This window comes from Ctenopharyngodon idella, chromosome 16 (assembly GCF_019924925.1).
Source record: "Ctenopharyngodon idella isolate HZGC_01 chromosome 16, HZGC01, whole genome shotgun sequence".
NCBI lineage: Eukaryota > Metazoa > Chordata > Actinopteri > Cypriniformes > Xenocyprididae > Ctenopharyngodon > Ctenopharyngodon idella.
The window spans coordinates 29,585,943-29,612,224 of record NC_067235.1 but is presented as its reverse complement, the minus strand read 5'-3'; the positions used below and the strand labels follow the sequence as shown (position 1 = coordinate 29,612,224).

General features: G+C 36.7%; 3 protein-coding genes across 5 annotated transcripts; 1 reads left to right on the top strand and 2 right to left on the bottom strand.

The window, feature by feature from the left end:
• Positions 1 to 937: 937 nt before the first annotated feature.
• On the bottom strand, positions 938 to 8,750 carry dnase2 (deoxyribonuclease II, lysosomal). The gene is made up of 7 exons (XM_051864621.1): positions 8,546 to 8,750; positions 8,208 to 8,315; positions 7,411 to 7,570; positions 6,754 to 6,844; positions 6,489 to 6,653; positions 3,051 to 3,263; positions 938 to 1,657 (listed from the first exon to the last, which is right to left on the bottom strand). Exons 2-7 carry the CDS (start codon positions 8,297 to 8,299, stop codon positions 1,260 to 1,262), a joined length of 1,119 nt encoding a protein of 372 aa, XP_051720581.1. The 5' UTR covers positions 8,300 to 8,315; positions 8,546 to 8,750; the 3' UTR covers positions 938 to 1,259.
• A 1,324-nt stretch (positions 8,751 to 10,074) lies between these two features.
• si:dkey-33i11.1 (B-cell receptor CD22) lies at positions 10,075 to 22,263 on the top strand. Of its 3 annotated transcripts, none has more exons than XM_051865879.1 (13): positions 10,075 to 10,372; positions 12,007 to 12,278; positions 12,359 to 12,417; positions 12,645 to 13,001; positions 13,881 to 14,138; positions 14,736 to 15,005; positions 15,726 to 15,995; positions 16,887 to 17,156; positions 19,122 to 19,203; positions 19,289 to 19,337; positions 19,437 to 19,535; positions 21,430 to 21,531; positions 21,651 to 22,263. In XM_051865879.1, the coding sequence occupies exons 2-13, from the start codon at positions 12,220 to 12,222 to the stop codon at positions 21,714 to 21,716; spliced, it is 1,941 nt and encodes a 646-aa protein (XP_051721839.1). In that variant the 5' UTR covers positions 10,075 to 10,372; positions 12,007 to 12,219; the 3' UTR covers positions 21,717 to 22,263. The 3 variants fall into 3 exon arrangements, with proteins under 3 accessions (XP_051721839.1, XP_051721837.1, XP_051721838.1); XM_051865877.1 differs by having other exon boundaries at positions 10,079 to 10,372; positions 21,430 to 21,554; XM_051865878.1 differs by lacking the exon at positions 10,075 to 10,372 and having other exon boundaries at positions 11,773 to 12,278; positions 21,430 to 21,554.
• A 1,730-nt stretch (positions 22,264 to 23,993) lies between these two features.
• On the bottom strand, positions 23,994 to 25,644 carry LOC127497429 (uncharacterized). The gene is made up of 4 exons (XM_051865882.1): positions 25,406 to 25,644; positions 24,879 to 25,274; positions 24,185 to 24,284; positions 23,994 to 24,097 (listed from the first exon to the last, which is right to left on the bottom strand). The coding sequence occupies exons 1-4, from the start codon at positions 25,458 to 25,460 to the stop codon at positions 24,073 to 24,075; spliced, it is 576 nt and encodes a 191-aa protein (XP_051721842.1). The 5' UTR covers positions 25,461 to 25,644; the 3' UTR covers positions 23,994 to 24,072.
• Between the last annotated feature and the right edge of the window lie 638 nt (positions 25,645 to 26,282).

The following is a 26,282-nucleotide window of genomic DNA, read 5'->3' as shown; positions in this document are numbered from 1 at the left end:
AATTATAAACTAGATGTTGCATGTTGTTTCAGCAACACTGGATAAGGACTGTTAAAAATAATTTTACAGAGACTGCTCTCACAAGCACAAATAGAAACTTTTATAAACTGACTATAAAAAAAAATGTCACAGAAATACCATTTTCTTTACATGAACCATGACTTGTTAGATTTATCACTAGAGAAAGAGAGCTATGTGTTTGCAGTCAGAGAAATTATCACTTTATGAGTCTCCTGCTCCATTTTTTGATCTTCTGCAGTTATAAAGTATATATGATATAATAATAATAAAAAATGTACAATGATATTGTATATTATTATTATTATTATTAATAATAAAAATATAGCTGCAAGCAGCAATTAACAGGGTTCAATTACTTTAAGGTCTTTAACCACATACATAAAAAGGCATTGTTTTACTTATCAAGCCTGTAACCATCTAGATCAGAGACAAAAAATTGCCATATAAATGGCAAAATGGAAAAATCTTCTAACGTTTTGGCATCTCGTCATGAACGTGAATGGAAATTTAGACTTTTTTTCCAGTAATTATTGACAATCAGACTATCAGAGAATCTGTATTGGTTTGGTTCTGATCGGGCGAAAAACCTAGGACTAGTTTGTAAAAGTTTTTTCAAAAACAAAATCCCAAAATGTGTTTTGTTCGTCATGAGCCAAGGATTCTGATGATATAAGACACTTGAGTCTGTGACTAACAGATTAGGAGTTATGAGCAACTTCGTACTTTTGATCACTGTAGTGCCACCGTCAGGCCGGTTGGGGTGAGCCTTGGTGATGGGGTGGGTACTACCATCCCTCAAAGTTTCAAGTCTCTACGATTTAAGGTTTGGTCTGCCTGATCACTTTTAGTGCAGAATGGTAATCTTTGCAAATCTTAGTTACACACTTGAAACCCTAATAATACTACACACAAACACTACCTTTCAAAAGTTTGTTTTTTTATTCTTAATTCAGCAAGTATTCATTAAATTGTAATATGTAAAGACAGTAAAGACATTAAAAACACATAAAATTGTACCGTATTAAAATAAAATTTATAGCTGGTTTAGCTAAAGTTCTGAGACATACATTTAAGGATTTAATTATAAATTTACAGTCCTTTTGCATTTAATTACCCTGCATATTGCTACATGCAATAGAAAAAGCATTTGACCTCAGAATCATACCTGTTTTAACACCTACACCTGCAGTTGTTCTGCATTACCCTGATTTTGATGTTCTTTCTGCCATCCAGCTGCATTAGCGATACTGTGCGGCTTTTTCACATGTCTGCACTTCTCCACTGCAGGCCTCGCACTGCAAGGCAGCCGAGCGATAGGCCTTCCACACCGCAGCATCTTGGCGGCACACCGTACCCCCACCTCTCTTTTCCTCCGCCTCGTCACGGTTGATGTCTCCTACGCAGACCCAGCCGCCCGATGTCCCACTTCCAGTGCGGCTGCTGCCGGTACTGACCGCCCACTTCGAGTGATCCTCTGTAGCCTTGAACGTGATGCTTTGGCTTGGGGAAATGAGATCTATGTTGAGGACTTTCCAGCTTGGAGAGCAGTCAGAGGGCAGGAGGCCAGTGGAGCGACGCCAGAACTGAACCAGCAGGTCGGACTGTAGCGTAGGCGCCACCCAAGAGTGATACAGGTCTGGTTATGAATGAAACAGTGAAAAAGCAATGCTTATTTTTTATAATATGCATACACTGTAGAAAAAGATTACTGGAGTATGTTTTACTCTTTCAGTTTTTGTACTTCTGTTACTCGCCATTTCTTTGTAATTATTTGTTAAAGGAACAATATGTAATATTTCACCGCTAGAGGTCACTTATTAAAAAAAACAAAGGCGTAGCTTGATGAAGGCTTGATTTCGGGGACAATGGGAGGTGTTGTCTTAGTCTATAGCCGTGGGAAAAGAATCCGAAGGGGCTCTGGTAGAAATCATATTCATGGATGAGCTAATGTATTACAGATTTATTAACATTACTATAGTATGAAGCAGGGTGTGGCTGAAAGCCATTGGAGTGGAACGAGGCCACTGGAGTGATTGCTAATGAGAGACAAGAGTGACACAACACAGCTTGAGAGCAGCGGAACATTTATTGTGCTGCAGACGACCACTTCCGCTTCTTCCAGTCATGAGTATGTGGGGTAACGCAGCGCTGTGTCATCATATTAGATACATTTGTGTGTTCAAAGTAGTTATAATGTTGCACTGTAAGTTTGCTCGATGGCTACTATGAGACACTTGTTGCACACTGCAGTAAGCTAGATCGATATTAGGCATGGTAATACATGGTACTCGCTGTAAATCAAGAAAACAAGATTCAAACAATAAGACTGTGTTGAGCTATATAACATGATTAGTTTTCTGTCGATAAATGTATCCAAACAGTTGCTCACCTGTCTAATAAAACACATAATATATTAAAGCGTCTTTGGTGTTTCCGTGGTTTTTAAAAAATAAAACCGGAAACTGAGGGTAACACGGGTATGATGTCATTGATAGGCGACGTACGGACACGGTCCGTGTCCTGGGTAAAATTGCTTATTTTTCTGGATTTGAACATTCTTGGAAACGTTTGGGATAATGTAAGTACACAAGTCAACAAAATATATAACATTGTTCTAGTGGTTTTTGGATATTTGAATCCAAAAATCTTACATATTGTGCCTTTAATTTACGAGTGATAACTTTTAAGTAAGTCCTACACTGCCACCTTTTATCAGTGCGATTTACTCAAAGCAATGTGTATAAGTTGAACTTCTTTTTAACTTGGCACGTGTTTTATGGAACAAAATTCTGTAAAACAGCAATTTGCATCACAACAGTCAAGGATGTCAATCTAGTACATATTTGCATAGAATAGCTATTTTTAAAAAATAAAAACTCCAAACCGATGCAAGAACATCCTCAACATGACCAGAACAAATTTGTTTAACAAACAGAGCTAAATGTTGAACTCGTGATCAACACACATTTGACTGGCTGGCATTAAATTGTCACTTACACCATTACATCAGTATTAAAAATGAGTCTTACCATTGGCAAATGATGCACCTTTTGCGAAGCTAATGAACTCCGTTCCAGCCAATGAGAGGAGTGATATACTGCGATTGGATGGGGAGGAGGAAGTGTTGTCCCATCTGCCCAGTGTGCGTTTACAGAGCTGAGCCATAGCAGGAACAGCAGCGGCCAGAGAACCAGGGATGCTGCAGTCATATATGTGAGGCTGATTGATTTTTAACTGCTCACCTAGGAAAAATGTATTACAGGGAAATAAAATACATAATAAGAAAATATTTTACATTACCACAAGAGAGACAAACCACACAGGATAATAAAATAAATGTAAAAATGTAAATAAATAAAAAAATTAAATAGCAATTATATACATGTATGTACAGTATATATGTATATACTGTATGTATATATGTATATATTACTGCCAATATAGTTCATCAGTCTAACTGTGGGCTGGTGTCTATTGCCATATTGCTCCCTGATTTATGGAGGAAATAAACCACTTGAGGCCATGTATGTCCAAAATGTACAGCCTTGACTGGATTATTTTCTCAACCTTGTTCCTGTAGCACATCAACACCACACATTTTGGATCTCTCCCTTATCTGACCTATCCATGTCAAGCCTTGGACTGTGCAATAACAAGCTAATGCATTGAATCTGGTGTGTTTGGATAGGAATAGTTTGAAAAGTGTACTGTTGATGTGCCTCCAGGAACAGGATTGGGAAACACTGGCTTATTGCTTTATTACTATTATTGGAAAGTGATAATACTGTGATCTACAAACACAAGACTGAATGGACCTAAAGAGCAACACAGTGAGAGGTGTTGTCACTATGGTTACTGTGTCAGGAGGATTACTCTAATAGTCACTATGGCAACTGCATCCCATAAATGTTTTGTCTTCAGAAATTGCACATGAAAAGGTTAGTTGAGAAGAATTTCAAGCAGCGTTTCTAACATCAGACTCACTATAAAACAAGCATATGAACATTTAAAAAATGCATAAAGATCATACTATTCTTGCGAATTTTAACACACCTCATTCATACTTGCAGTCATATACTGTGGCATTAAAGTCCCCCACCCCCCAAAAAAATAAATTGAAAATAAATTAAATGAAGAATGTTGGTAACCAGTTTCAGTTCCCAATGACTTCCATTGCATTTATTTTTGGGTGGACTATCCCTTTAAAAAGTGTGTTTAGACTCAAATACAGTGGGTACGGAAAGTATTCAGACCCCCTTAAATTTTTCACTCTTTGTTATATTGCAGCCATTTGCTAAAATCATTTAAGTTCATTTTTTTCCTCATTAATGTACACACAGCACCCCATATTGACAGAAAAACACAGAATTGTTGACATTTTTGCAGATTTATTAAAAAAGAAAAACTGAAATATCACATGGTCCTAAGTATTCAGACCCTTTGCTCAGTATTTAGTAGAAGCACCCTTTTGATCTAATACAGCCATGAGTCTTTTTGGGAAAGATGCAACAAGTTTTTCACACCTGGATTTGGGGATCCTCTGCCATTCCTCCTTGCAGATCCTCTCCAGTTCTGTCAGGTTGGATGGTAAACGTTGGTGGACAGCCATTTTTAGGTCTCTCCAGAGATGCTCAATTGGGTTTAAGTCAGGGCTCTGGCTGGGCCATTCAAGAACAGTCACGGAGTTGTTGTGAAGCCACTCCTTCGTTATTTTAGCTGTGTGCTTAGGGTCATTGTCTTGTTGGAAGGTAAACCTTCGGCCCAGTCTGAGGTTTTCGTCCAGGATATCCCTGTACTTGGCCGCATTCATCTTTCCCTCGATTGCAACCAGTCGTCCTGCCCCTGCAGCTGAAAAACACCCCCACAGCATGATGCTGCCACCACCATGCTTCACTGTTGGGACTGTATTGGACAGGTGAGGAGCAGTGCCTGGTTTTCTCCACACATACCGCTTAGAATTAAGGCCAAAAAGTTCTATCTTGGTCTCATCAGACCAGAGAATCTTATTTCTCACCATCTTAGCAAACTCCATGCGGGCTTTCATGTGTCTTGCACTGAGGAGAGGCTTCCGTCGGGCCATTCTGCCATAAAGCCCCGACTGGTGGAGGGCTGCAGTGATGGTTGACTTTCTACAACTTTCTCCCATCTCCCATCTCTGGAGCTCAGCCACAGTGATCTTTGGGTTCTTCTTTACCTCTCTCACCAAGGCTCTTCTCCCCCGATAGCTCAGTTTGGCCGGACGGCCAGCTCTAGGAAGGGTTCTGGTCGTCCCAAACGTCTTCCATTTAAGGATTATGGAGGCCACTGTGCTCTTAGGAACCTTAAGTGCAGCAGAAATTTTTTTGTAACCTTGGCCAGATCTGTGCCTTGCCACAATTCTGTCTCTGAGCTCTTCAGGCAGTTCCTTTGACCTCATGATTCTCATTTGCTCTGACATGCACTGTGAGCTGTAAGGTCTTATATAGACAGGTGTGTGGCTTTCCTAATCAAGTCCAATCAGTATAATCAAACACAGCAGGACTCAAATGAAGGTGTAGAACCATCTCAAGGATGATCAGAAGAAATGGACAGCACCTGAGTTAAATATATGAGTGTCACAGCAAAGGGTCTGAATACTTAGGTATTGTGATATTTCAGTTTTTCTTTTTCAATAAATCTGCAAAAATGTCAACAATTCTGTGTTTTTCTGTCAATATGGGGTGCTGTGTGTACATTAATGAGGAAAAAAAAATGAACTTAAATGATTTTAGCAAATGGCTACAATATAACAAAGAGTGAAAAATTTAAGGGGGTCTGAATACTTTCCGTACCCACTGTACTTAATGCAAAATATGTTGTTATCCTTTCAAAATATGTGCAAAAACTGCAAACACATTTATTGATTTAGGACAATATATAAAATAGTCAATTTTAAGCCATTACAATTTTGATAAAGAGGCCATTTTATGCCCTTTTGCATTTTTGGGGATCACTACAATAGGTTTTCATGCTTGAATGTTCAAATAACACATTATTTTTTCACATATTTTAAATTGTTGCAGCACCTCTCTTCCCAGTCTGTCAGTAACACTCTGTTTAGTTTCTGTCTCTATGAAGCCCCACCTTCCGAAAAGCGCAACGTGCTGTGATTGGTCGGCTGGACCAGTGTGTTGTGATTGGTCAACTGCTTCGAGCGCGTTTCGGAAATGTCACGCTCCTTATCTTTTTTTCTGTATCGCTTGAGAGGGAATTATTTCAACGAGGAATATTGATTTGTGTTTGTTCCCGAAAGAAAACTCAAGACTACAATGGAGGCTTTTCAGGGAGTTCAGAAACAGTGCGCACTGATATAGAGAATGACACCCTTTGAAGTGACTTTGTAACTTTCCAGACCTTTTTCATGCTCAAACAGCAAAATCACAAACTAAAAAAAGATGAAAATGTAAAAAAAACATAATAAGCCCTCTTTAAATGCATTGGAGACTTACCTATGGTCTGAAAGCGCTCAAAAGGATATGTGACACAGATGAAGTTCTGTCCATTATTTATGCCAGAACTGGGATATGAAAACGTGCCCGCTGATTTAGGAGGGGGGAAATGAGGTGTGCTGTGGACCAACCAGAAGCCCTGCTGCTTATCAAAGACAACAACTCCTGAAACAAAGAAATACAGTATATATCAACATGATCCACAACATGCGTGTTTGTGTGCCATTAATAGCTTTTTAGGCAGTTAACTGCAGTAAAACTGCACCTTTGGTATGGCCACAAGTCCTGCTTGCACCTTCAAAATGTTTCTGTTGTGGTGGCTGGTCATTATACAAGATGTATCCAACATCACCACCCTGAAAGAAAGTTAAAATTCAAAGCTTCTTCATAATAAACATGACCTTATTAGATAGTGGATAAAAAGCCCTTGTGAGGACCATGTGATCTAAAGTATGACTTCCTCTTTTATTATGAAACAGTTATGTGCACATAAAGCCATAAATACATGTTTGAGTTTCTTGAGTGCATGTTTGTTTGCATGTGTGTACATATGAAATTACAAAACACTTATCCCACTTTTAAATGTTTTTTAATGATAGTATAACTAAAAAGAATAGATTTTAAATGCATTTATAATTAAACCTGTAATGTAATGTAATTGCCAATGCAGTGTTTTAACACTTCTGCAAAACAGGCAAAATGTGCAGACTACAGAACAGGATAAGCTGAGTAAGCTTCTCTAAAATCAGCCAGAAAATTACTGATAATGAAAAAGTATTTTCTGGAAAGAAGAAAAAAAGTTGGTTTAAGCAAAACTGGAAATTTCATTTTTTTTTTTCTTTTTCTTCATTTAGCAAATTTAAATTTTATGATAAAGTCATGTTGTGCTGTCATAATTGCATAATTGTAGGGTGATCTGTACCTCATATAAAGGCCCTACTGTTTGACCAACAGCACTTTGACTGTCATTAACTAAAGTCTTCCCATCTATCCATCCCTCACTCTCTCCATCCATGAAAAGGTACTTCAGCCCCTCCTCCACAGGATCATGATGCAGGTGTGGGAGTTTGTACAAGTAAAACCTGCAAGGAGAGACAGAAAAGAGGAAAATTTGACCCCATCACGTTGAGGACATTTTACTTGAACTAGATTTATGTAGATATGTAAATGAACAAAAAAATAAATAAAATAAATAAATCTATCTCTGCTTATAAATTAACTTAAAATTCACCTATAATAAAACTATTTTATCATTTTTACTATGAAAAAATAGAGTATTTTTTTATAAATATAAGTACTATTATATTAATTAATCAATTTACTTAAATTGTTACATTGTGAATAAGTTGTGTAATTAATATGAGGCCAATGAAACTGCCTACATAATCAGACAATAACTGAATTTATTAAAATGCTTTTTTTTTTTTTTGTACCATTATAAATGTCTTTACTGTCACTGAGCCCTTTTGAACAGGGTAAACGGGACACTGCTTGACATGCCATGTCAACTATCAACATTTGATGTCACATAAAAGCCCAGGATGTCCTCTTTAAGATATGCAGTACTAGGACTTAAAACTGTGGCATGTATATGAAAAAGAATGAATAAAACATATATCCACTACAATGGACAAAGATAAATTGTGCCTCAGTAGACTAGGAGTATGATTCAAGATGATGCATGTTATGCGTTTCTAGGCCAATTAAAAATATACAAACCAGTCAACAGGTTTCCCCTGATCATCATAACATGAGATGGAGGAAGAAGCTCCTCCTGATGCGTGAAGGAGGAGCAGAACATGAAGCAACATGATGCAAATGAAAAACCTGAAACAGTACAACAGCTTAATTTGTCTGTCAGGGTAAATGTACAAATACAATAACAAACCTTCTGAAAGCCACTTTTGCACTGTTACAAACAGTCTGAATATTAACGGTTATAATGGTTTATTTCAGTCAGTTTTTAGTTTTAATGTACGCGTTATATTTTCTTATGGTTTAATAACAACTGTATGACTGAACTCCAATTGAAGTATTGACATAAACCTTATCTTTACCTTAACGAAGGCAGACGTTCTGCTGAGACAGAAATGTAAGTGGATCACATCAGTCCATCCGACAGCGAAACTTTCAAATCCTCATGTTGTCACATGTAGCAGGTTCATCAGTTTTGTAGACGTAGAATTTTAAAAGGGTAGAATCGCATTTAGCGTGACCCAAATGGGCGGAGATTGGTGGCCATTATGTTTTCTTTATTGTTCGGATAATTATTTTCTTATTTGAACCACTGTATATTTTCAATTCAGTGTCTATTACTGTTTCTCAGTGTCGTTATTCATGTGTTTATTATTATTCACAGCGCTGCTAAAACAGGAAGAATTGTCACGTTGTAACTGTTACTTTTCTCAGCGCCGTCAGGAAGAACCAATCTCAGTCGTTTGTGATGACAGGAGTAGGTTTTTTATTTTTTTTTATTTATAATTTTATAGCGATCGCTGGGGCGGATTTCCATTTGTATGCCAGATGCCAATCCTTGTTATTAATGTATTAAAATGTGCACTTTTTTTGACAGTACATTTGTCTCTAAAAAAAAAAAAACATCCTGAGACTGGAATGACGCTCAATGGAGTATTCTGAGCCCCAGTGCGCCTCCTAAAGGAACAACTTTTTTGTTATTTACATCCGTATCTGAACACTGGTGTTGTGCAAGCAAAGACTTTTGCAAGTCAAAATTCGGCACAACACCGTCAAACCTACCTATTTGAATGGCCGACTTATGATTATTAATTAAGATACTGAACTAATGGTTACTTACGAAGCAAGTGTAATTGGTCTAATTAATATTCATAAGTAGGCTATATGAAATCTACACTTAAAACATGAAAACCACAAAGCAATACAATATTAAATAACATGTGCACCAACATATAGATTTGTCGCAAATAAACAATTATTGACATTTTTGTTTATTTTTAATCATACTAATGAAACAATATTGAAACGTTGAAGTGCTTAAAATCCAAAAAGTCCCTAGTAAAAATCGTTTCTGTGCATCTGTATGAGGTTACGAAATATTTAATCATGTCATATGGCAGCTGAAACCACTGTATTCTGCAGTTAATTCAACCAAGTAAGTATTTCTTGAATTTCTTTCTTCTCAACTTCCCCTTGAGGGTTCTGTTTTTGTTTACTGGAGGCAGAGACTAAAAAATTGCCTAATTTTAAGAGAAGAATTATCATTTCCTACATCTGTGAAAAAAACATTTCTCTCTTAGCCTTTATTGCAACTGTTTTTAGCAATGAATCACATTGCTTTTTTGCCTCTATCACGTTTCTGCGAATGTAGTTAAAATAATGTCAACATAGGCCTATAGGCCTAAATCTCAGAAAGTTATTAGAAAAAAAATGTGCATATTATTTGGTGTTGCAGACATGTCAGTGATACGCCAGTGTCACCAGAAAGATTTACAGTCACATTAATTTATTTAAGCTGTCAATGGTTGGTTTACATGGTTGTTTATGTAAAATGTTGTCAGCAATCAGATGATGTAAATAAGATGTCTAAAAGCTTTTGCTTTACTATGAATAACTGATTTTGAGCTAATGCAAAACTGAAAGCTCAGTAAATTCTGGATTCACTAAATTAATGTTACTCTTTTAGAAATTTTATTTGAATTAATTTTCTACTGCATCTCCTTCTTCATGCCACAAGAGGTCGCTATGGTCTACTTTTAAACACGTCTGCTACGCCTGTCTTCATGCCAGCTACAAAGGCTAGAGTATTTTCCGAGAAGGGTATTACTTGAGGTTTCTGTGATTTAACAACAACTACAACTACTTAAACTTTTGTTCCTGTGGTAAAACCATAGCTATTCACCATAAATGTGAGTTTTACTTGTGATTACTATAATTTCACATTAAATACCACAGTTAAACTCTTGTTTCTGTTGTAAACCATAGTAAATTTCCATTAAAGATGGTCTTACTTGTGGTTACTACGATTTTACAAGAAATACTCTTGTTCCTGTAGTAAAATTAAATTTTAGTTAAGGGCCGTGGCTGGTTTATTGCAAATACATTGCACTACAATTGCTGTGGTAAACCCATGGCTAGTCTTGATCAAAGTAACGATAACACTTTAAGAAACACAGCAAGGTCTCATTTGTTAACAGTGTTTAATGCATAAACTAACAATGAGCAATATATTTTTACAGCATTATTAAACTTTGTTAGTGTTAGTTAATAAAATGTTCATGTTAGTTCTCAATGCATTAACTAATGTAATCATATCAACTTTTGATCTTATATATATATATGTATAATAATGTTAACAAATAAAACCTTATTGTAAAATGTTACCAAAATAACTGTGGTTTTACTACAAATACTAGAAATGCAATATTTCAAATTATATGTTTTCATGACACCTCCAAAAGAGATTCTTTGACTTTATAATCGAACAAATGATTAATAATTTGATGCAAAAATTACAGTACATATGTTCCCTGTGTCATAGTCATGTGTCATAAAACTATAAGCAACTTACTTGAAAATTATAAGGCTAATTATAAGGCTTTAGTAAGTTAATTTGATTAAAGGTGTAATATGTAGGATTTTCTGCTAGAGGCCTATTCAAAACAAAGGTGTAGCTTGATGACGGCAAGTTTGAGCATGGAATCTTGGGACATGTGGTCTTCACATCACATCCGGTGGAAAAGAACCGGGATAGGACTCGGGAAGAAATCATGTTCATGGATGCGATTATTAACGTTACTGTAGTATGAAGCAGAGTGGGACCGAGTGTTGTGGGAGCTGAACGAGGCCGCTGGAGCGATTGCAACACGCAATTTATTATGCCACAGTCGCCGGCACTGCTTCCGCTTTTCCAGTCATGAGTATGAGGTAACACAGCTCTGTTTAACATATTAGATACATTTGAGTGTGTATATAACGTTAGTCTGTGTGGTCGCTCGGTGGCTGCTATGAGACACTTGTTGCACACTTCAGTAAGCTAGATCGTTTTTAGAATATCATATTAATAAATGCTGGATGGCAAAAAATCAAGAAAATTAGATTTAAACAATAAGACTAAACGTGTTGAGCTATATAACAATAATTAGTTTTCTGTCTATAAATATATCAAAACAGTTGTTCCCTTGTCTATTAAAACATGTAACATATTAAAGCATCTTTGGTGTTTCCATGGTTTCTACAAAATAAAACCGGAAACTGAGGGTTAACGTGGGTATAATGCAATTGACAGGCGACTCCTCACACGACCCGGAGCCTTGGTTAAAATTGCAATTTTCTCACGATTTACAAATAGTTGGAAACATTTGGGATATTGTAAGTACTCAAGTGAACAAAATATATAACACTGGCCTAGTGGTTTTTGCATATTTTACTGCAAAATTCTTACATATTGCAACTTTAAAAAATGCATCAAAGTAAATGTGTTATTAAAAGTGCTTCCTGATACCTCTGTTCCCCTAAACATGTTTTCTGTGTGTGTGAGCAGGAGGGATGTGGATGTCAGCAACTTGTGGTTATTGCCCTGTGCACCTTGCTGAAGGTGGAGTAGAGTTTCACTGGAGACAGAGACTGAGTGTAGAGGCTCAGAGAGAGAGATGGGAGGTGAGACAGGGGATGGCCAGCCTATCACATCCTTCAACTTCTGCTTTCTCCGGCTCAGCGTCCTACGCCGTGCCACTCGGATCTCCCTCTTCAACAAATGTGCATTCATGTGTCCACAGACGGCTGGAAGCGTTTGCTGAAGAACATCAGAACCAGGTACTGTTACATCAGAAACAGGTACTAATTTCTTGATTATTTTTGAAGTTACTTATGGTCTTTGCTGCTTTTACACACAGGGCTGAGATGTGGGTACGCATAATTCTGACCTTCATTTACTCTACACTTCTTCTGTCAGGTAATTTTAGACAGGTATCTTGTGTTTTTATAAAGATATGAATGTGATTGCTTTATGCAGATGCTCTGAGTCTAATCTGTGCTCTTATGTTACCTGAGTGCCCTTGGTGCACAGGTTATTTATATTGTATTGATCTGTGTTTTTTCCTGTTTTTATCCCTGGCGTCAAAAGCGCACACCTTACTGAGGTCAATGCCGGCCTCTGATTACTCTTCTGTTGCTTTATAGGAGTCAGGGCCAGTAAATGGCTGGTGTATTTCTCCAGGACGGACATCTGCGTTTGGGCTGGGACCACAGTAACGCTGCCGTGCCGCTACGATTACCCCTCGCCCTACAGCTCCACGCGGTTCATGTGGTTCCACATCTCTGTGGAGGGCCGGCGGGAAATTGCCTACCATACTGACGGGAATCTGTTGAGCCTCTCGTACAGGGACAGGGTCAAATACATGGGGGGCCACAAAAGATGCAGTTTGCAGATCTCAAACGTGAAGCTGAGCGATGCAGGAATGTACCATTTCAGATTCGAGACCAACAACCAGCAGGAGCGATGGACGTCTCCTGATGCAATCACACTCTCCGTCACAGGTAAGGCCCCATAAGTGTATCTTTTTTAATGTTAAAATATTGTAATACCCAGTTTAATATGTAGATATAACTGTACAGTACTGTTTAAAAGTTTGGGGCAGTACGATTTACAATGCTTTATCCAGCAAGGATGCATTAAGTTAATCAAAAGTGACAGTAAAGACATTTATAATGTTATTAAAGATTTCTATTTAAAAAAAAAAAATTGTTCTTTTGAACTTTCTATTCATCAAAGGATCCTGAAAAAATGTATTGCTGTTTTCACAAAAATGTTAAGTAGCACTAACTGTGTTTTCAACTTATGATAATAAGAAATGTTTCTTGAGCAGCAAATCAGCATATTAGGAAGATTTCTGAAGGATCATGTGACACTAAAGACTGGAGTAATGATGCTGACAATTCAGCTTTGCATCACAGGAATAAATTACATTTTAAAATTAAATATTGCTATTTTTACTGTATTTTTATCAAATAAATGCAGCCTTAATGAACATAAGAGACCTCTTTTAAAATCGTCTTACTGAACTCAAACATTTGAATGGTAGTGTAAGTAAGACAATAATATTTTTGGGGTGGGACTACCTATTTATTCGAACAATGGCTGTCAGCAGGCGGGGGGAATATTTTATAGACAGTTAAATACACAAGCACCTAGAAACGCCCAAGCAACCACATAGCAATGGCCTGGCAACTTCCTAGAATTGTGGCAGCAAGTTTTGCACTCACATTTTATTCAAAAAATCTATTCATTTGAGAAATTAAAACATTTTTTTGTGTGTGTGTATTTGCATATTACTGTGGAGAAAACACATCTAGCTGCTCCTAAAATTGCATGTACTAGTATGGACCAAATATAGTGAAATGCTGTCCTGGTTCCAGAGCTTCAGGTTCACGTACATCCACCGAGAATTGGCAACATGTTTGCTGCCGGCGAGACGGTCTTCCTGAGCTGTGTGGCACGAGGATGTGCCGGACCCGGCAGGAACTTTGCACTTTATCGGAATGGGATCAACTTGGGACAGTCCAGCAAGCTGTCAACCATCTATAACTTTGACAGCCAGCATGCAGGTACCTACACCTGCCGCCCAATACCCCCTCAAAATGTTCAATCACCGGGAGTCACCCTGGCTCTTGGATGTGAGTATAAAATATTTATTGTGCTTATGGACAAAAGTTCTGTGTGTGTGTGTGTTTGTGTGTATATACATAGTTTTGTCATGAAACTCTAGAAGGCACAGGCTGATGGGTCTTATTTTGTAAATATTAAATTAATACTAAATTAACTGATTGTATGTATGTATTATTTAGAGACAGGTTTTTGTCATCATTTACTCACCCTCCAGTTGTTCCAAACCTGTAAGAGTTTCTTTCTTCTGTTGAACACAAAAGAAGATATTTTTAAGAATGTTGGTAACCAGACAGTTGATGGTAACCATTAACTAACATAGTGGGAAAAAAATACAATGGAAGTCAATGGCTATCGTCACTTGTCTGGTTACCAACATTCTTAAAAATATCTTCTTTTGTGTTCAACAGAAACAACTTGAAGGTGAGTAAATGCTGACAAAATTAAAATTTTTGGGTGAACTATCCTTTTAAGAATAAAGCTCCTCAAGGAAACTGCATTTTCTGCAAATGCATAAAACTAGTACATACAGTGATTAAAGCAGGTGTCTGAGTGTGTGCAGTTGAATTCTACTGTCTATTTCATCTCTCTCTTTCTGTGTCTCTTAGATGCTCCTCGCTACACCATGGTACAGATCACCCCTCGAGAGGCAGTCAGAGAGGGCGATTCAGTGACTTTGACCTGCAGTAGTGATGGAGCTCCGCCAGCAGAAAGTTTTGCCTGGTTTAAGGAAGGAGAGAGTGGCAGCTTGCCAGACAGCTTTAAACCTGAGCTGAGATTGTGGAGTTTGGACTACAGGGACCATGGAAAGTACTTCTGTGTGGCCCGCAACCCGCTCGGCACAGACCGGTCCAGGCTGCTTTTACTGAATGTTACCTGTAGGTTACCTCTATTTTTATGTATCTATTATCTATTTATGCATTACTAGTTTATTTGCATGAATTTCTACATATTGCAGCTTTTTAACTACAGGATGTGCAGTTTATCTGTGAATAGGTCAAAATGACCACCTTGTTTGTTTTTTTTTGTTTTTTGGAAATGTCACCAGATATTTCAACTTTTCACTTTCCTTAATTAGACACATGTTTCCAATGTTGCTGAGCTGATGTCTTTGTGAGTTTTTTCCAGTTGCTGGTTCTTGTGTAATAACTTTAATTTTGGCAGGACATTATGTCACACTGTCACACATTGTCTGCCAACCTCCAATAGATCAAAGTTCAAATCAAGTGTACAAATTTAGGGCAAATCGGGAAGCCACATGATGCTCAGCCATGAAAGGAAAATTTATTTCCTGTTTTCACTTGCTAAGTCAAACATCACTACTACCATTGGTCATACTTAGGGTCAGGGGTTAGTATTAAACTGTGGTACGTGACTCATCCCACATTGTTTACGCCATAGGCATGACTGATACCTCGGATTGTGCAGTTTACGTAGGACAAGTGTGCTACTGCTTTTCAAAATTTTGAATTATCACCTGCCGAATAATAAAACATAAGCCGATTACGAAACTTTTACCCAAACTTTTGAATGGTAGTGTATTTGGAATCAACAACAGTGCTTTTATGTATTGCATAATATATCATGCATGTTTCCAGACTCCCCAAAGAACACAAGAATCCTCATCAGTCCTAAAGGAGACATTATGGAAGGGTTTGCTGTCAATCTGACCTGCAGCAGCAACGCCAACCCTCCTGTGGAGAAATACTTCTGGTACAAACTGAACGGTGGGCAGCCCTGGACCAAAGGCACTGTGCAAAATCTCACCTTCCTTAGCGTGCGTTCCCATCATGCCGGACAGTACTACTGCACCGCATGGAATGTGTTAGGCATGGAGACATCGGCCACTATTTCTCTTTCAGTGCTTTGTAAGTTTATACTTATAATATTATATTATAAAGTTTCTATATACCTGTGTGAACTACTTATTTTATTGGATTTGTATTGAAATATATTAAAAGGGGACCTATAATGCCCCTTTTACAAGATGTAATATACGTCTCTGGTGTCCCCAGAATGTGTCTGTGAAGTTTCAGCTCAAAATACCCCATAGATCATTATTATAGCTTGTCAAATTTGCCCCTATTTGGATGTGAGAAGTTTAGAATGAAACTGGACGTTTCTGAAAGGTTAGTCGATACATTTATGTAGTTGCTGTGGAGTTGATTCAACTCATCGACTAGCATGTGCTGTCAAGTTTTGTGCAAATCCAGCGTTGAACTGATCCTCGTTTATGAAGCAGTCCGGCGTAAAATGACAGCATGGCAACAACAATATACTACAACAACTCTTTATCTTCTCTAAAGCAGCCCAACATGGCCTCAGCCCCTTTTTTGTGTGTTCTCGGGGGCAGGGTTTATGTAAATTTTGGGGTTTGTGATGTTACCAACCCGGGAAGAAGCTCGTTGTAGTCCCTACCAGCCGTTTGTTGTAGTCCTTAAAAAGCGATTTCTGTAAAAGAAAATATCTCCCTTTGCATTGAACTTTGAGCGTCGTAACTTTGCAGATGTTGTTTATGCTCAAACAGCAACATTACACACTAACTAAAGTTGAAAAACTGAAATCATAATCAAGGATCCTTTAACAATTAATAGTGAGGCCTGTATGCAATGCACAAATACTGTAGTTTCAGTTTTCTCTTATGAAATTTGCAGTCACTTCATGGTGACCTCAATCCTCCTGTTGTCTTTAGATCTCCATCTGTTTCTTTCTTTATTTCTTTTAACATCTCCCTTTCTCTCTCTCTTTCTCTGTTTCAGATGCCCCCAAAAACACCTCTGTGTTGGCTCAGCCTTCCACTGTGATCGAAGCGGGCAGCTCGTTGACGCTGACCTGCAGCAGTCAGGCCAATCCGGCGGTGGAGAACTACACCTGGCACCGGATCAATGCGGCTGACGCCTGGGAAACTCGATCGGGTCCCAGCTACACCATTGCTGAGGTCAGCCCTCGAGCCAGTGGCCAGTACTACTGCGAGGCCCGCAACCGCATCGGAGCTCACAGCTCGCCGGTTCTGACGGTGAAAGTTCGAGGTCAGTACATTACATTATTACTGTGTTCAACAATGTGTTTATTGTTTATTAGTATTAATAAATGTCATGTTTTAATGTAATGTTTCTTGAACATTGATGTTTTTTATGGAAGCTTGTTAACGCCACTAAATAAAAAATAAAAAAGGTAGTTGCAACTTTTCATCTCGCAATTCCGACTTCTTTTCTCGAATTGCGAGAAATAAAGTCAGAATTGCGAGTTATAAATTCACAATTGTGGGATATAAACTCACAATTGCTAGAAGTAAAGTCAGAATTGTGAGACATAGCTAAAGATATACAGATATAGATATAGAAAGATATAGTTTATATCTCGCACTTCTGATTTATTTTTTCAGAGTTTGTGAGATATAAACTCGTAACTGCGAGTTATAAAGTCCAATTCTGAGGAAAAAAATGACTTTTTTCTCAGAATTGCGAGTTTATATCTCACCATTCTGACTTTATAACTCGCAATTGCATGCTATAAAGTCGGAATTGCGAGATATACTCACAATGCTGAGGAAAAAAGTCAGAATAACTCGCAATTCTGACTTTATAACTCACAATTGCGAGTTTGTACCACACAGTTCTGACTTTATAACTCACAATTGCGAGTTTGTACCACACAGTTCTGACTTTATAACTCACAATTGTGACTTTATATCTTTTTTTAGTTGTAAAAACACTTCAAAACAGTGAAAGAGCTAGAACTAGAGATCGACCGATATATCGATTTATTTTCCCCGATATTTAAGCATTTTACCATAATCGGATATCTGTTTTATAATATCGGATTTACCGATAAACGCCGCCATCTTGTGGGTGTTTTGAGAATTGCACACAGGATCACCATTACAGCGCATCTGAGGGGAGATGAGGCAACGGCGTGCACAGGTAAAGTATACTTACCTGCTTTGCTGTAATTAGTAAACTTTATTTAACATAACAGCCATTAATGCACAAATTAGATGTGTTACATAAATGCCTGAAATGTATCTAGTTTATGCAGCTTGACTCTAAGAAATAGAGACAAGCTCACGGAGTCACATAAGATAATCCGTCAAGTCTTGTCCCAATAAAGATGTAACTTTGCAAGTATTAAATAATACAGCCATGAATGAGCACATTTTGGAAATAAAAGCGCTGAATTTAATTCTCTCTCTGTTGTCTATATAAACATTTACTATATAACCATTAATTCGCTAATAAACATCCAAGTAAACACAACTCTATGGAAATTAATTGTATACTGGTCATTTAACATTATCCAGCGAATTGTTCTTCACTCTTTAGCCTAAACAGCTTATAAATCTACTAAAATTGTAGTTTAAAATGAAGCATTACATTTCTGCAAAGTTGATATGACTCCTGTCTTTAATTCATTTTCTCCATTTGAAAACATTAGATATTCTACATTTATTTTGCTTATTGTTAACATTAGTGTTGTTGCTGTTGATGCTTTTTATGAATAAAATTATTTTTGTAATATGAAGATTAAAATTAACTAAATTTATTGGTGTATAAATAAGATTTGTTTTCTATGCAAGGAGGGAGTGATTGTTATAAATAAAATGGTTTGTTCAGTTCAGTGGTGTTGTAAACGTGTCAAAAACAGAAGTATAACAGTAAATAAATATCGGTTCTGCATATCGGTTATCGGGCACATAAACACAAATTATTTATACGGTATTGGTATCGGTTCTAAAAAATCAATATCGGTCGATCACTAATATAAACTAAAAAATGTATTAGCATAAGGTAAACCCAGTTTGCATGAGCTAATTACAAGATAATTAGTGTCAAAGAGGTAAATCCCTTTGCTCAACTAAAATGCATGTATATGTAACCAGTTTTGCTATGAGAGAGAGGAACCTAAAATGGACAAATATATTTACCCCTGTTAGATGTTAGTCTTAATCAGATGAATGATGTGCATGATTGAGTTGGTGTGGTTTGTATGTCCAGGCCGACTGAAGGTGATCGCACTGGCGTCTGCAGTGGGCGTGTCTATCGGATTGATCTCATTGACCGTGGTCGTCATGATCAGGTGATTGTATGTTTGCTGGCTCAAATGGTGAATATCTGATCTTCTCATATGATCTTACGCACATCATTTCACGTTTCTTTTGCAGTAAAAACATGCATCGTGTCGACACTGAAAATCTTGAGGAAGAAAAACAGGTAATTAAGTTTTTTATATATTTTATCCTGTCATCAAATCATTTGAATCTAACCAAAATTATCCTGTTAATCGAATGGCTTTGTGCTCTTTAAAAACAGCGTTCACCAGTAGTTGATTTACCAGTGGACGATACTCTGTTCAGTGAATCAACTTCAGAGATGTTTCTCCTCAAGAGCACAAAAATGTCAGACATTCCAGTAAGTTTTCTTTGCTCAGATCTTTGTCCACTAAACAGTCTCTGTAGTATAAATATGCGAATTGGGACACAGCCTAGATCAGGGGTGTCCAACCCTGCTCCAGGAGTTGGGGTTGGAACTGAAGTCTGCAGAACGGTAGCTCTCCAGGAGCAGGGTTGGACAGCCCTGGCCTAGATGTTCCCTATCTGGACTGTGTCTCAATTCACATATTTATACTACACTCTAAAAGTATGCATGCTGGTGAAAGGTTGTTTTTGTAAGATATCATCATAAAATAATACCACTGACATTATCATTAGCTAAATTTCCTATCTCAAAATTCATCATTATGACTTTTAGGGTTATACATTTAAAAACTTAAAGGTGCAACATGTAAGAATTTTGCAGTAAAATATGCAAAAACCACTAGGCCAGTGTTATATATTTTGTTCACTTGAGTACTTACAATATCCCAAGTGTTTGCAACTATTTGTAAATCGTGAGAAAATTGTAATTTTAACCAAGGCTCCGGGACGTGTGAGGAGTCGCCTGTCAATTGCGTCATGCCCGCGTTACCCTCAGTTTCCAGTTTTATTTTGTAGAAACCATGAAAACACCAAAGATGCTTTAATATGTCACGTTTTAATAGACAAGGGAACAACTGTTTTGATATATTTATAGACAGAAAACTAATTATTGTTATATAGCTCAACACGTTTAGTCTTCTTGTTTAAATCTAATTTTCTTGATTTTTTTTTTTTTTTGCGAGTACCATGCTTTACCTCAGAGAAAAACACTATTTTGTCAAGTAGCTAACATAGCATAATAAGATGCAGCTTTATTTTTAGTAACAGTAATACAGCATTTTCTCCATCATACATTACGTTTTAAAATTATTTGCATGCCATTTATCAACACAAGCCATCCAGCATTTAATATGATATTCTAAAATCGATCTAGCTTACTGCAGTGTGCAACAAGTGTCTCACAGCAGCCGCCGAGCGAATGCACAGAGTAACGTTATAACATTTTCAACACACTCAAATGTATCTAATATGATAAACAGAGCTGTAGTACCTCATTCTCATGACCGGAAAAGCGGAAGCGGCGCCGGCAACTGTGACATAATAAAAGTTCCGCTGCTCGTGAGGCATGTGTTCGCTCCAGCAGCCTCGTTCAGCTCCCACAACACTCGGTCCTGCTCTGCTTCATACTACAGTAACGTTAATAATCTCATCCATGAACATGATTTCTTCCCGAGTCCTATCCCAATTCTTTTCCACCGGCTGTGAGGTGAAGACCACTTGTCCCAAGATTCCACGCTCAAACTTGCCGTCATCAAGCTACGCCTTTGTTTTGAATAGGCCTCTAGCGACCTCTAGCGGACAGAAAATATTACATATTGCACCTTTAAGAAAACAGTGTTAACCTCATCTTATTTTTCAGTTGTATCAAAATATTTTTATATTTTTCAAAATGTATCAATATTAGCACAAAAATATTTTGACTTTGTCATCATTATGACAAAAAAAGTCAAAATTATGACATAAACCATAATTATGACATATACTAAGTCATACTTATGTGATAAAAAGTTGAAATTGAGATAAAAATTTGAAATTAGGACATAAATCGAAATTGACATACTAAGTCATAATTATGAGCTTAAAAAGTTAAAATTATGAAAGTCAAAATTATGACTTTCTTAATATGACATTATTATGGCAGTACGATAATTTTGAAAAAAACTTTGGAAATCAACCTGAAATAGTATACCAACACAGATACAATACTTTTTATAATGCACAGTGATTTGTGATGCACTAATTGTAGTCTTGATATTAAGAATGGATAGTAATCTATATGAATTGGGTCATACTGTACAAACTCATGTTTTATTTTGTGTCTGTTTCAGGAGGAGCCAGAGGAGATGTATGAAAGCAGCCACCCATCCATCGTACCCCTGAAAGAAGCTACTCGGAGCGCTGAGGAAAAGGCAAAAATCAACTACATTACGGTGCATTATTCTCGCATGCCCAGGTTAAACACAATTACACAGTCCATGTGTGCTGGTTTGCGGCAATCTCTGTCATATTAAGACAAGAAATGTTGTGTTTTTCATCTTTATATTTACAGTCCGGACCAGGCGACGGTCACAAACATTCCTCTACATGGAGGGAAAAAGCTCAAAGATGGTCCTAATGTTGTTCTCACCAAGCAACCGAGAGAGGGGGTGGAAGAGTCTGCAATCTAAAGCAGTCAACTGATGAAACATCACAACAAATGCTAGAAGAAATTGTGAAACCACACAGGGATTTTTTTTTTAAACTACATGTACTTATAGAGCATGTGTGGACCACTTGATGTAGCCTGAAAGTCAGTGATCAAAGCTGAATTTTCAGCATATTACTCCAGTCTTCAGTGTCACATGATCATTCTAATATGCCAATTTCTTATTATTATCAGTGTTGAAAACAGTTAAAAACTGAAATCTTTGTTAAATCAAAAGTTCAAAAGAACAGCATTTATTTGAAACAGAAATCTTTTGTAACATTATAAATGTCTAAATCTTACTGTCCCCATACTTTTGAATGGTAGGGCAAATATGCTTGAGTGCAACCTTCTTGTTCTATAGATTTGATTAAACTCATCGTAAAAATATCCCACTTAAATATTACATTTAATTGACATGGTGTAATGGTGGTTCCTGACAGCCAGGAAGCTCCAAATAAAAAATAATTTCTTACAATGCCAACGTAGAGTCTGTTTTCTTATACATTCCGGCAATAATGCACGGTTTATTTCAATCACTAAAAATTTTATTAAAATGCTAAGTATTAGATCTATTTCTATTCAAGATAAATAAAAAAAGAAAAATAATGTATACACAGAGGGCTCCAAAATTCTGAAGTCTGAGATCACATGGGAAATATGGGTATTATTAATATTATTATTATTATTATTTATTTCCTGGAAATACACCAACCATAACCCTTGAGGAGAAAAAGGCTGTGTGAATATTTGTCAATAATTTGCAGGTGAGTAAAAAAACAACAGACTGACATGCAGTAATTGTGAACTATTCCTTCAATGAATGCTATTATATTATAAACAGTACCAAGTGCTTTGTTAATTAAATTATGTGCCAGAAAACATACAAGAGGCAGTTTTCTATGATTCACCATGTAAGAATTCACAATATCTTTGCTGACGTCTTAAATTCATTACTTTCTAGATAACTGTTCTTTATTCTCTTTTATTTCAGACTCTTGAAGAACACAAGTGTTGATCATTTCCTCTAGTTCAGTGGCAGAGAGGTTTACCATGATTTTGCCAAATAAGACATGTTCCTGGATCAGCCTTTTGTTGATCCTGGAACAACATTCCTGTCCAAAAACATAGTCCTCCTATTCCTACCCCTAAACCTACCCTTACCCATAACTTACCCCTAAATCAGATGGAAATGACAGGTGAATAACAATGATGTAGAAGCCCTTAACCCTGCAGCTGTAAGCCTAAACTTGACATTTGAAACTGTAAACGTATCCCTCAAATCTGATTGGTTGATTGGAATGTTGTTCCTGGATCAACAAAGATGTTGATCCATCAGGAACATGTTCTACTTAGTAAAATCACATTCGCTGTTGGTCAGCAACATGCAACAGCAGTGATATGCAAAACGTAAGACACAGTATGATATACAGTACACTGTAAAAAAAAAAAAATATATATATATATATATGGTAGCAACATTTTATGTTTTACAGATTTTACTTAAATTTACAGTAAAATACTGTATTTCATTAACTGATATAATGTTAATATACCAATGAAGAACTAATATTTACTTTTATAAAACACTGACAACCACCAAACACAGTGGTGATGAGAGTCACATGATGAATCAAAGTTCATCACAAGCAGCTTTTCCACAAGCTGAGAAAGACAATACTAATATATAGAAGGTGCACATTCACACAAACACTAAACACTATCATAGTAACACACATGACATTAAAAAAATGCAGTTAACATTAATTTAACAACAATAGATGTAACATAAAACCATAATGTACATAACGGATTAGAAAAAAAAAGAGGAAGATATTAGGGAATTCTGGGAAAGTCAAATTACGTTTTTTTTTTACTGTAAATTATACAAGGACTTGTTCTTTTTCACTTCCAAAAACTGTAAATTTAATGGTATTATACTGTAAAATTACATTAAATGTACAGTTAGATCTCTTACAGTTATTCACCGGATATAGTACGGAAGCTTTCTGTTAACCAATTGTCAGTTTTTCACTGTAGCATCTTTTACCGTTAAAACCACGGTTGTTTTTTACAGTGTAGACTACAAAAAGTGAATGGAACATTATGCTGTTTGATGTGCAAAACATAATAAATAGATAATTAATAAACTCTATTACTGATGCAAAAATGCTGTAAAAGTAGCATAGAAAGAAAAAAGCAGAACCATAGATTTCCATCTCTGTTTTTATTACAGTCACTAGTTGTTTTGCTCATCCTGTGTGGTAATAAGACGTCGATTGCTTGTTTAAAGTGGTCTTGACCTCTCTCTCCTGAATGACAAAGCCATATTTCATTAGTTTCTATAAAACCAGGAACGATGGCAAACAAGACATTTACTGAGTAAGTGCTTTGCTTACCGGGATTTGCGTCTGATGAACATCACAATACCTGCTATTGCCACAATGATGACAATAACTCCAAACACGATGACAACAGTGGATGAAGATGCACTTCTTGCTGTAAGGAATTTAGGACAATGTAACTCTTCCAGATATTAATATTTATTTTTTCATATATCACTTTGATACAGCTAAGCACAATTCTAGCACTGGCAAATCAGACCACAATATTATTATCACAATGTGGCTGACAAATTCATTTATCTGTGCTAATAATGTCATGTTGACTGGTCACTGTTTAAAACTGTTTTTGAAATAAAACCTCCAGCATCAGGGTCATGAAATCTAGACATTTTTCTGAGGAAGTGTTTTTTTTTTGTTTGAGGAAATGTGGTTTTGAACATCTTCTTGTGAACAACTGACATTTGCTGTTGCTAAATAACGGAAGTTTTACTTTTACTTTATGAGTGGACAGTGGAAAACAGTCAATATCCTAGTAATATGCATGCTAATAAGCAACTAGTTAATAGTGAGAATTGGACCCTGAATTAAAGTGTTACTGTTTTATTTTACCTCCTAAAATTATTTTTAAATCATTCAGTACTGTCAAATGACTGAAAACGTTGGAAATTCAGTTATCAAAATGTGCAACTTAAGTGCACTTCTCAGCATGAGATGAAATATTGCACATCCAGGGCATAACTGTTCTTACTTTGTATCTGATGTGTAACCTGTAGATTCACCCCTCTCTGTCCTGGTAGCTTGGCCTTCAGGTGGTCGGTGATGAACCGGAACACGTACATGCCGCTGTCTGCTGACCTCAAATCAGATATCATCAGAGAGCAGTTTTTGCTCCCCGTCTGCCCAAAGTACTTGACGCGGCCCTGGTATGAGAGCTCAGGGAATATCCCTGCACTGTGGTACACGTATCTCGGAGTGATGCAGTGGCTTTGATTCAGACACCACATCTCTGACAGCACTTTGTGCCGTATTCCCTGGTCTGACTCCTCAGGGAAGTCATAGGTGCACTGCAGAACTACAGAAGACCCAAGAGGAGCATAGACTGGATCAACAGGAACATGCACTATCCAATCAACAGCAAGAACACCTGAAGTGGAAGCATGTAAGAAATCTTATCAGAAACAGCTGGCTGGAAACAAAGTGAAGTCTAAACAGCATTACTATCTATGCCTGCTAAAGCAACTTGTATATTCTCAGAGAACTCTTCTGAAGTCTCACCTGACAGAATTAAAGACGTCAGGGTCCATATGCCTGCAAGGAGATTCACAATCATTTTTGCTGCCTCAAGTACTTCCTGTGCAAAACTAATGTGAAAACATCACCTTTGTCTGGTTTTAGTTCCTCCTCCTCCTTTGTCGTCATTTATGATGTCTTTCATTACTTCCTGCATGTTCCCAGTTACATTTTTGTTTGTTTGTTTGGGCATAGAACATATATGGCATATATGGCACATCTAAATCTATCTATCTATCTATCTATCTATATATATATATATATATATATATATATATATATAGTCAAACCAAAAATTATTCATACATTTTTGATATTTTTGATATTTTTTTACTAGTGGGTGCAGGACACTAGTTTATTTATGTAAGTGAGGATAGTAAAATAAAGTAAACTGTTTATACCCAAAAATTCTTCATACAGTGGACTACCAGTAAAATTGATAAAAATTTGGAACCAAAAATTATTCAGACTTTGACCTGACCATGTTTTGCTTAAGTGTTATCTGACATAATTAAGATACATTTTTTATGACACAGTTTAACTCTGAGATCTTGTCATATTTTATTACCATTTTTTTAAACTTACTAAAAAAATTTTATAATCAAGATACACATACAGTATTTACCATATCGTCCCCTTGGAATTATAAGGTTTTATCTGACATTTTTGTCAAAATTGTGTTATTCACATATTCTTATTCTGTGACAGCTTATTTACATTATATGATTTTTCTTTTTTTAATGTTGTGTACATTTTGTGACCTTTTATTTAGAAAACAAAAAGGTTCTATCTACAAAGTCGAATGGAATGCAAAAACTTTGAAGTTTAATGTGTCAAAACTGCTCAGAATGCAGATAGAACC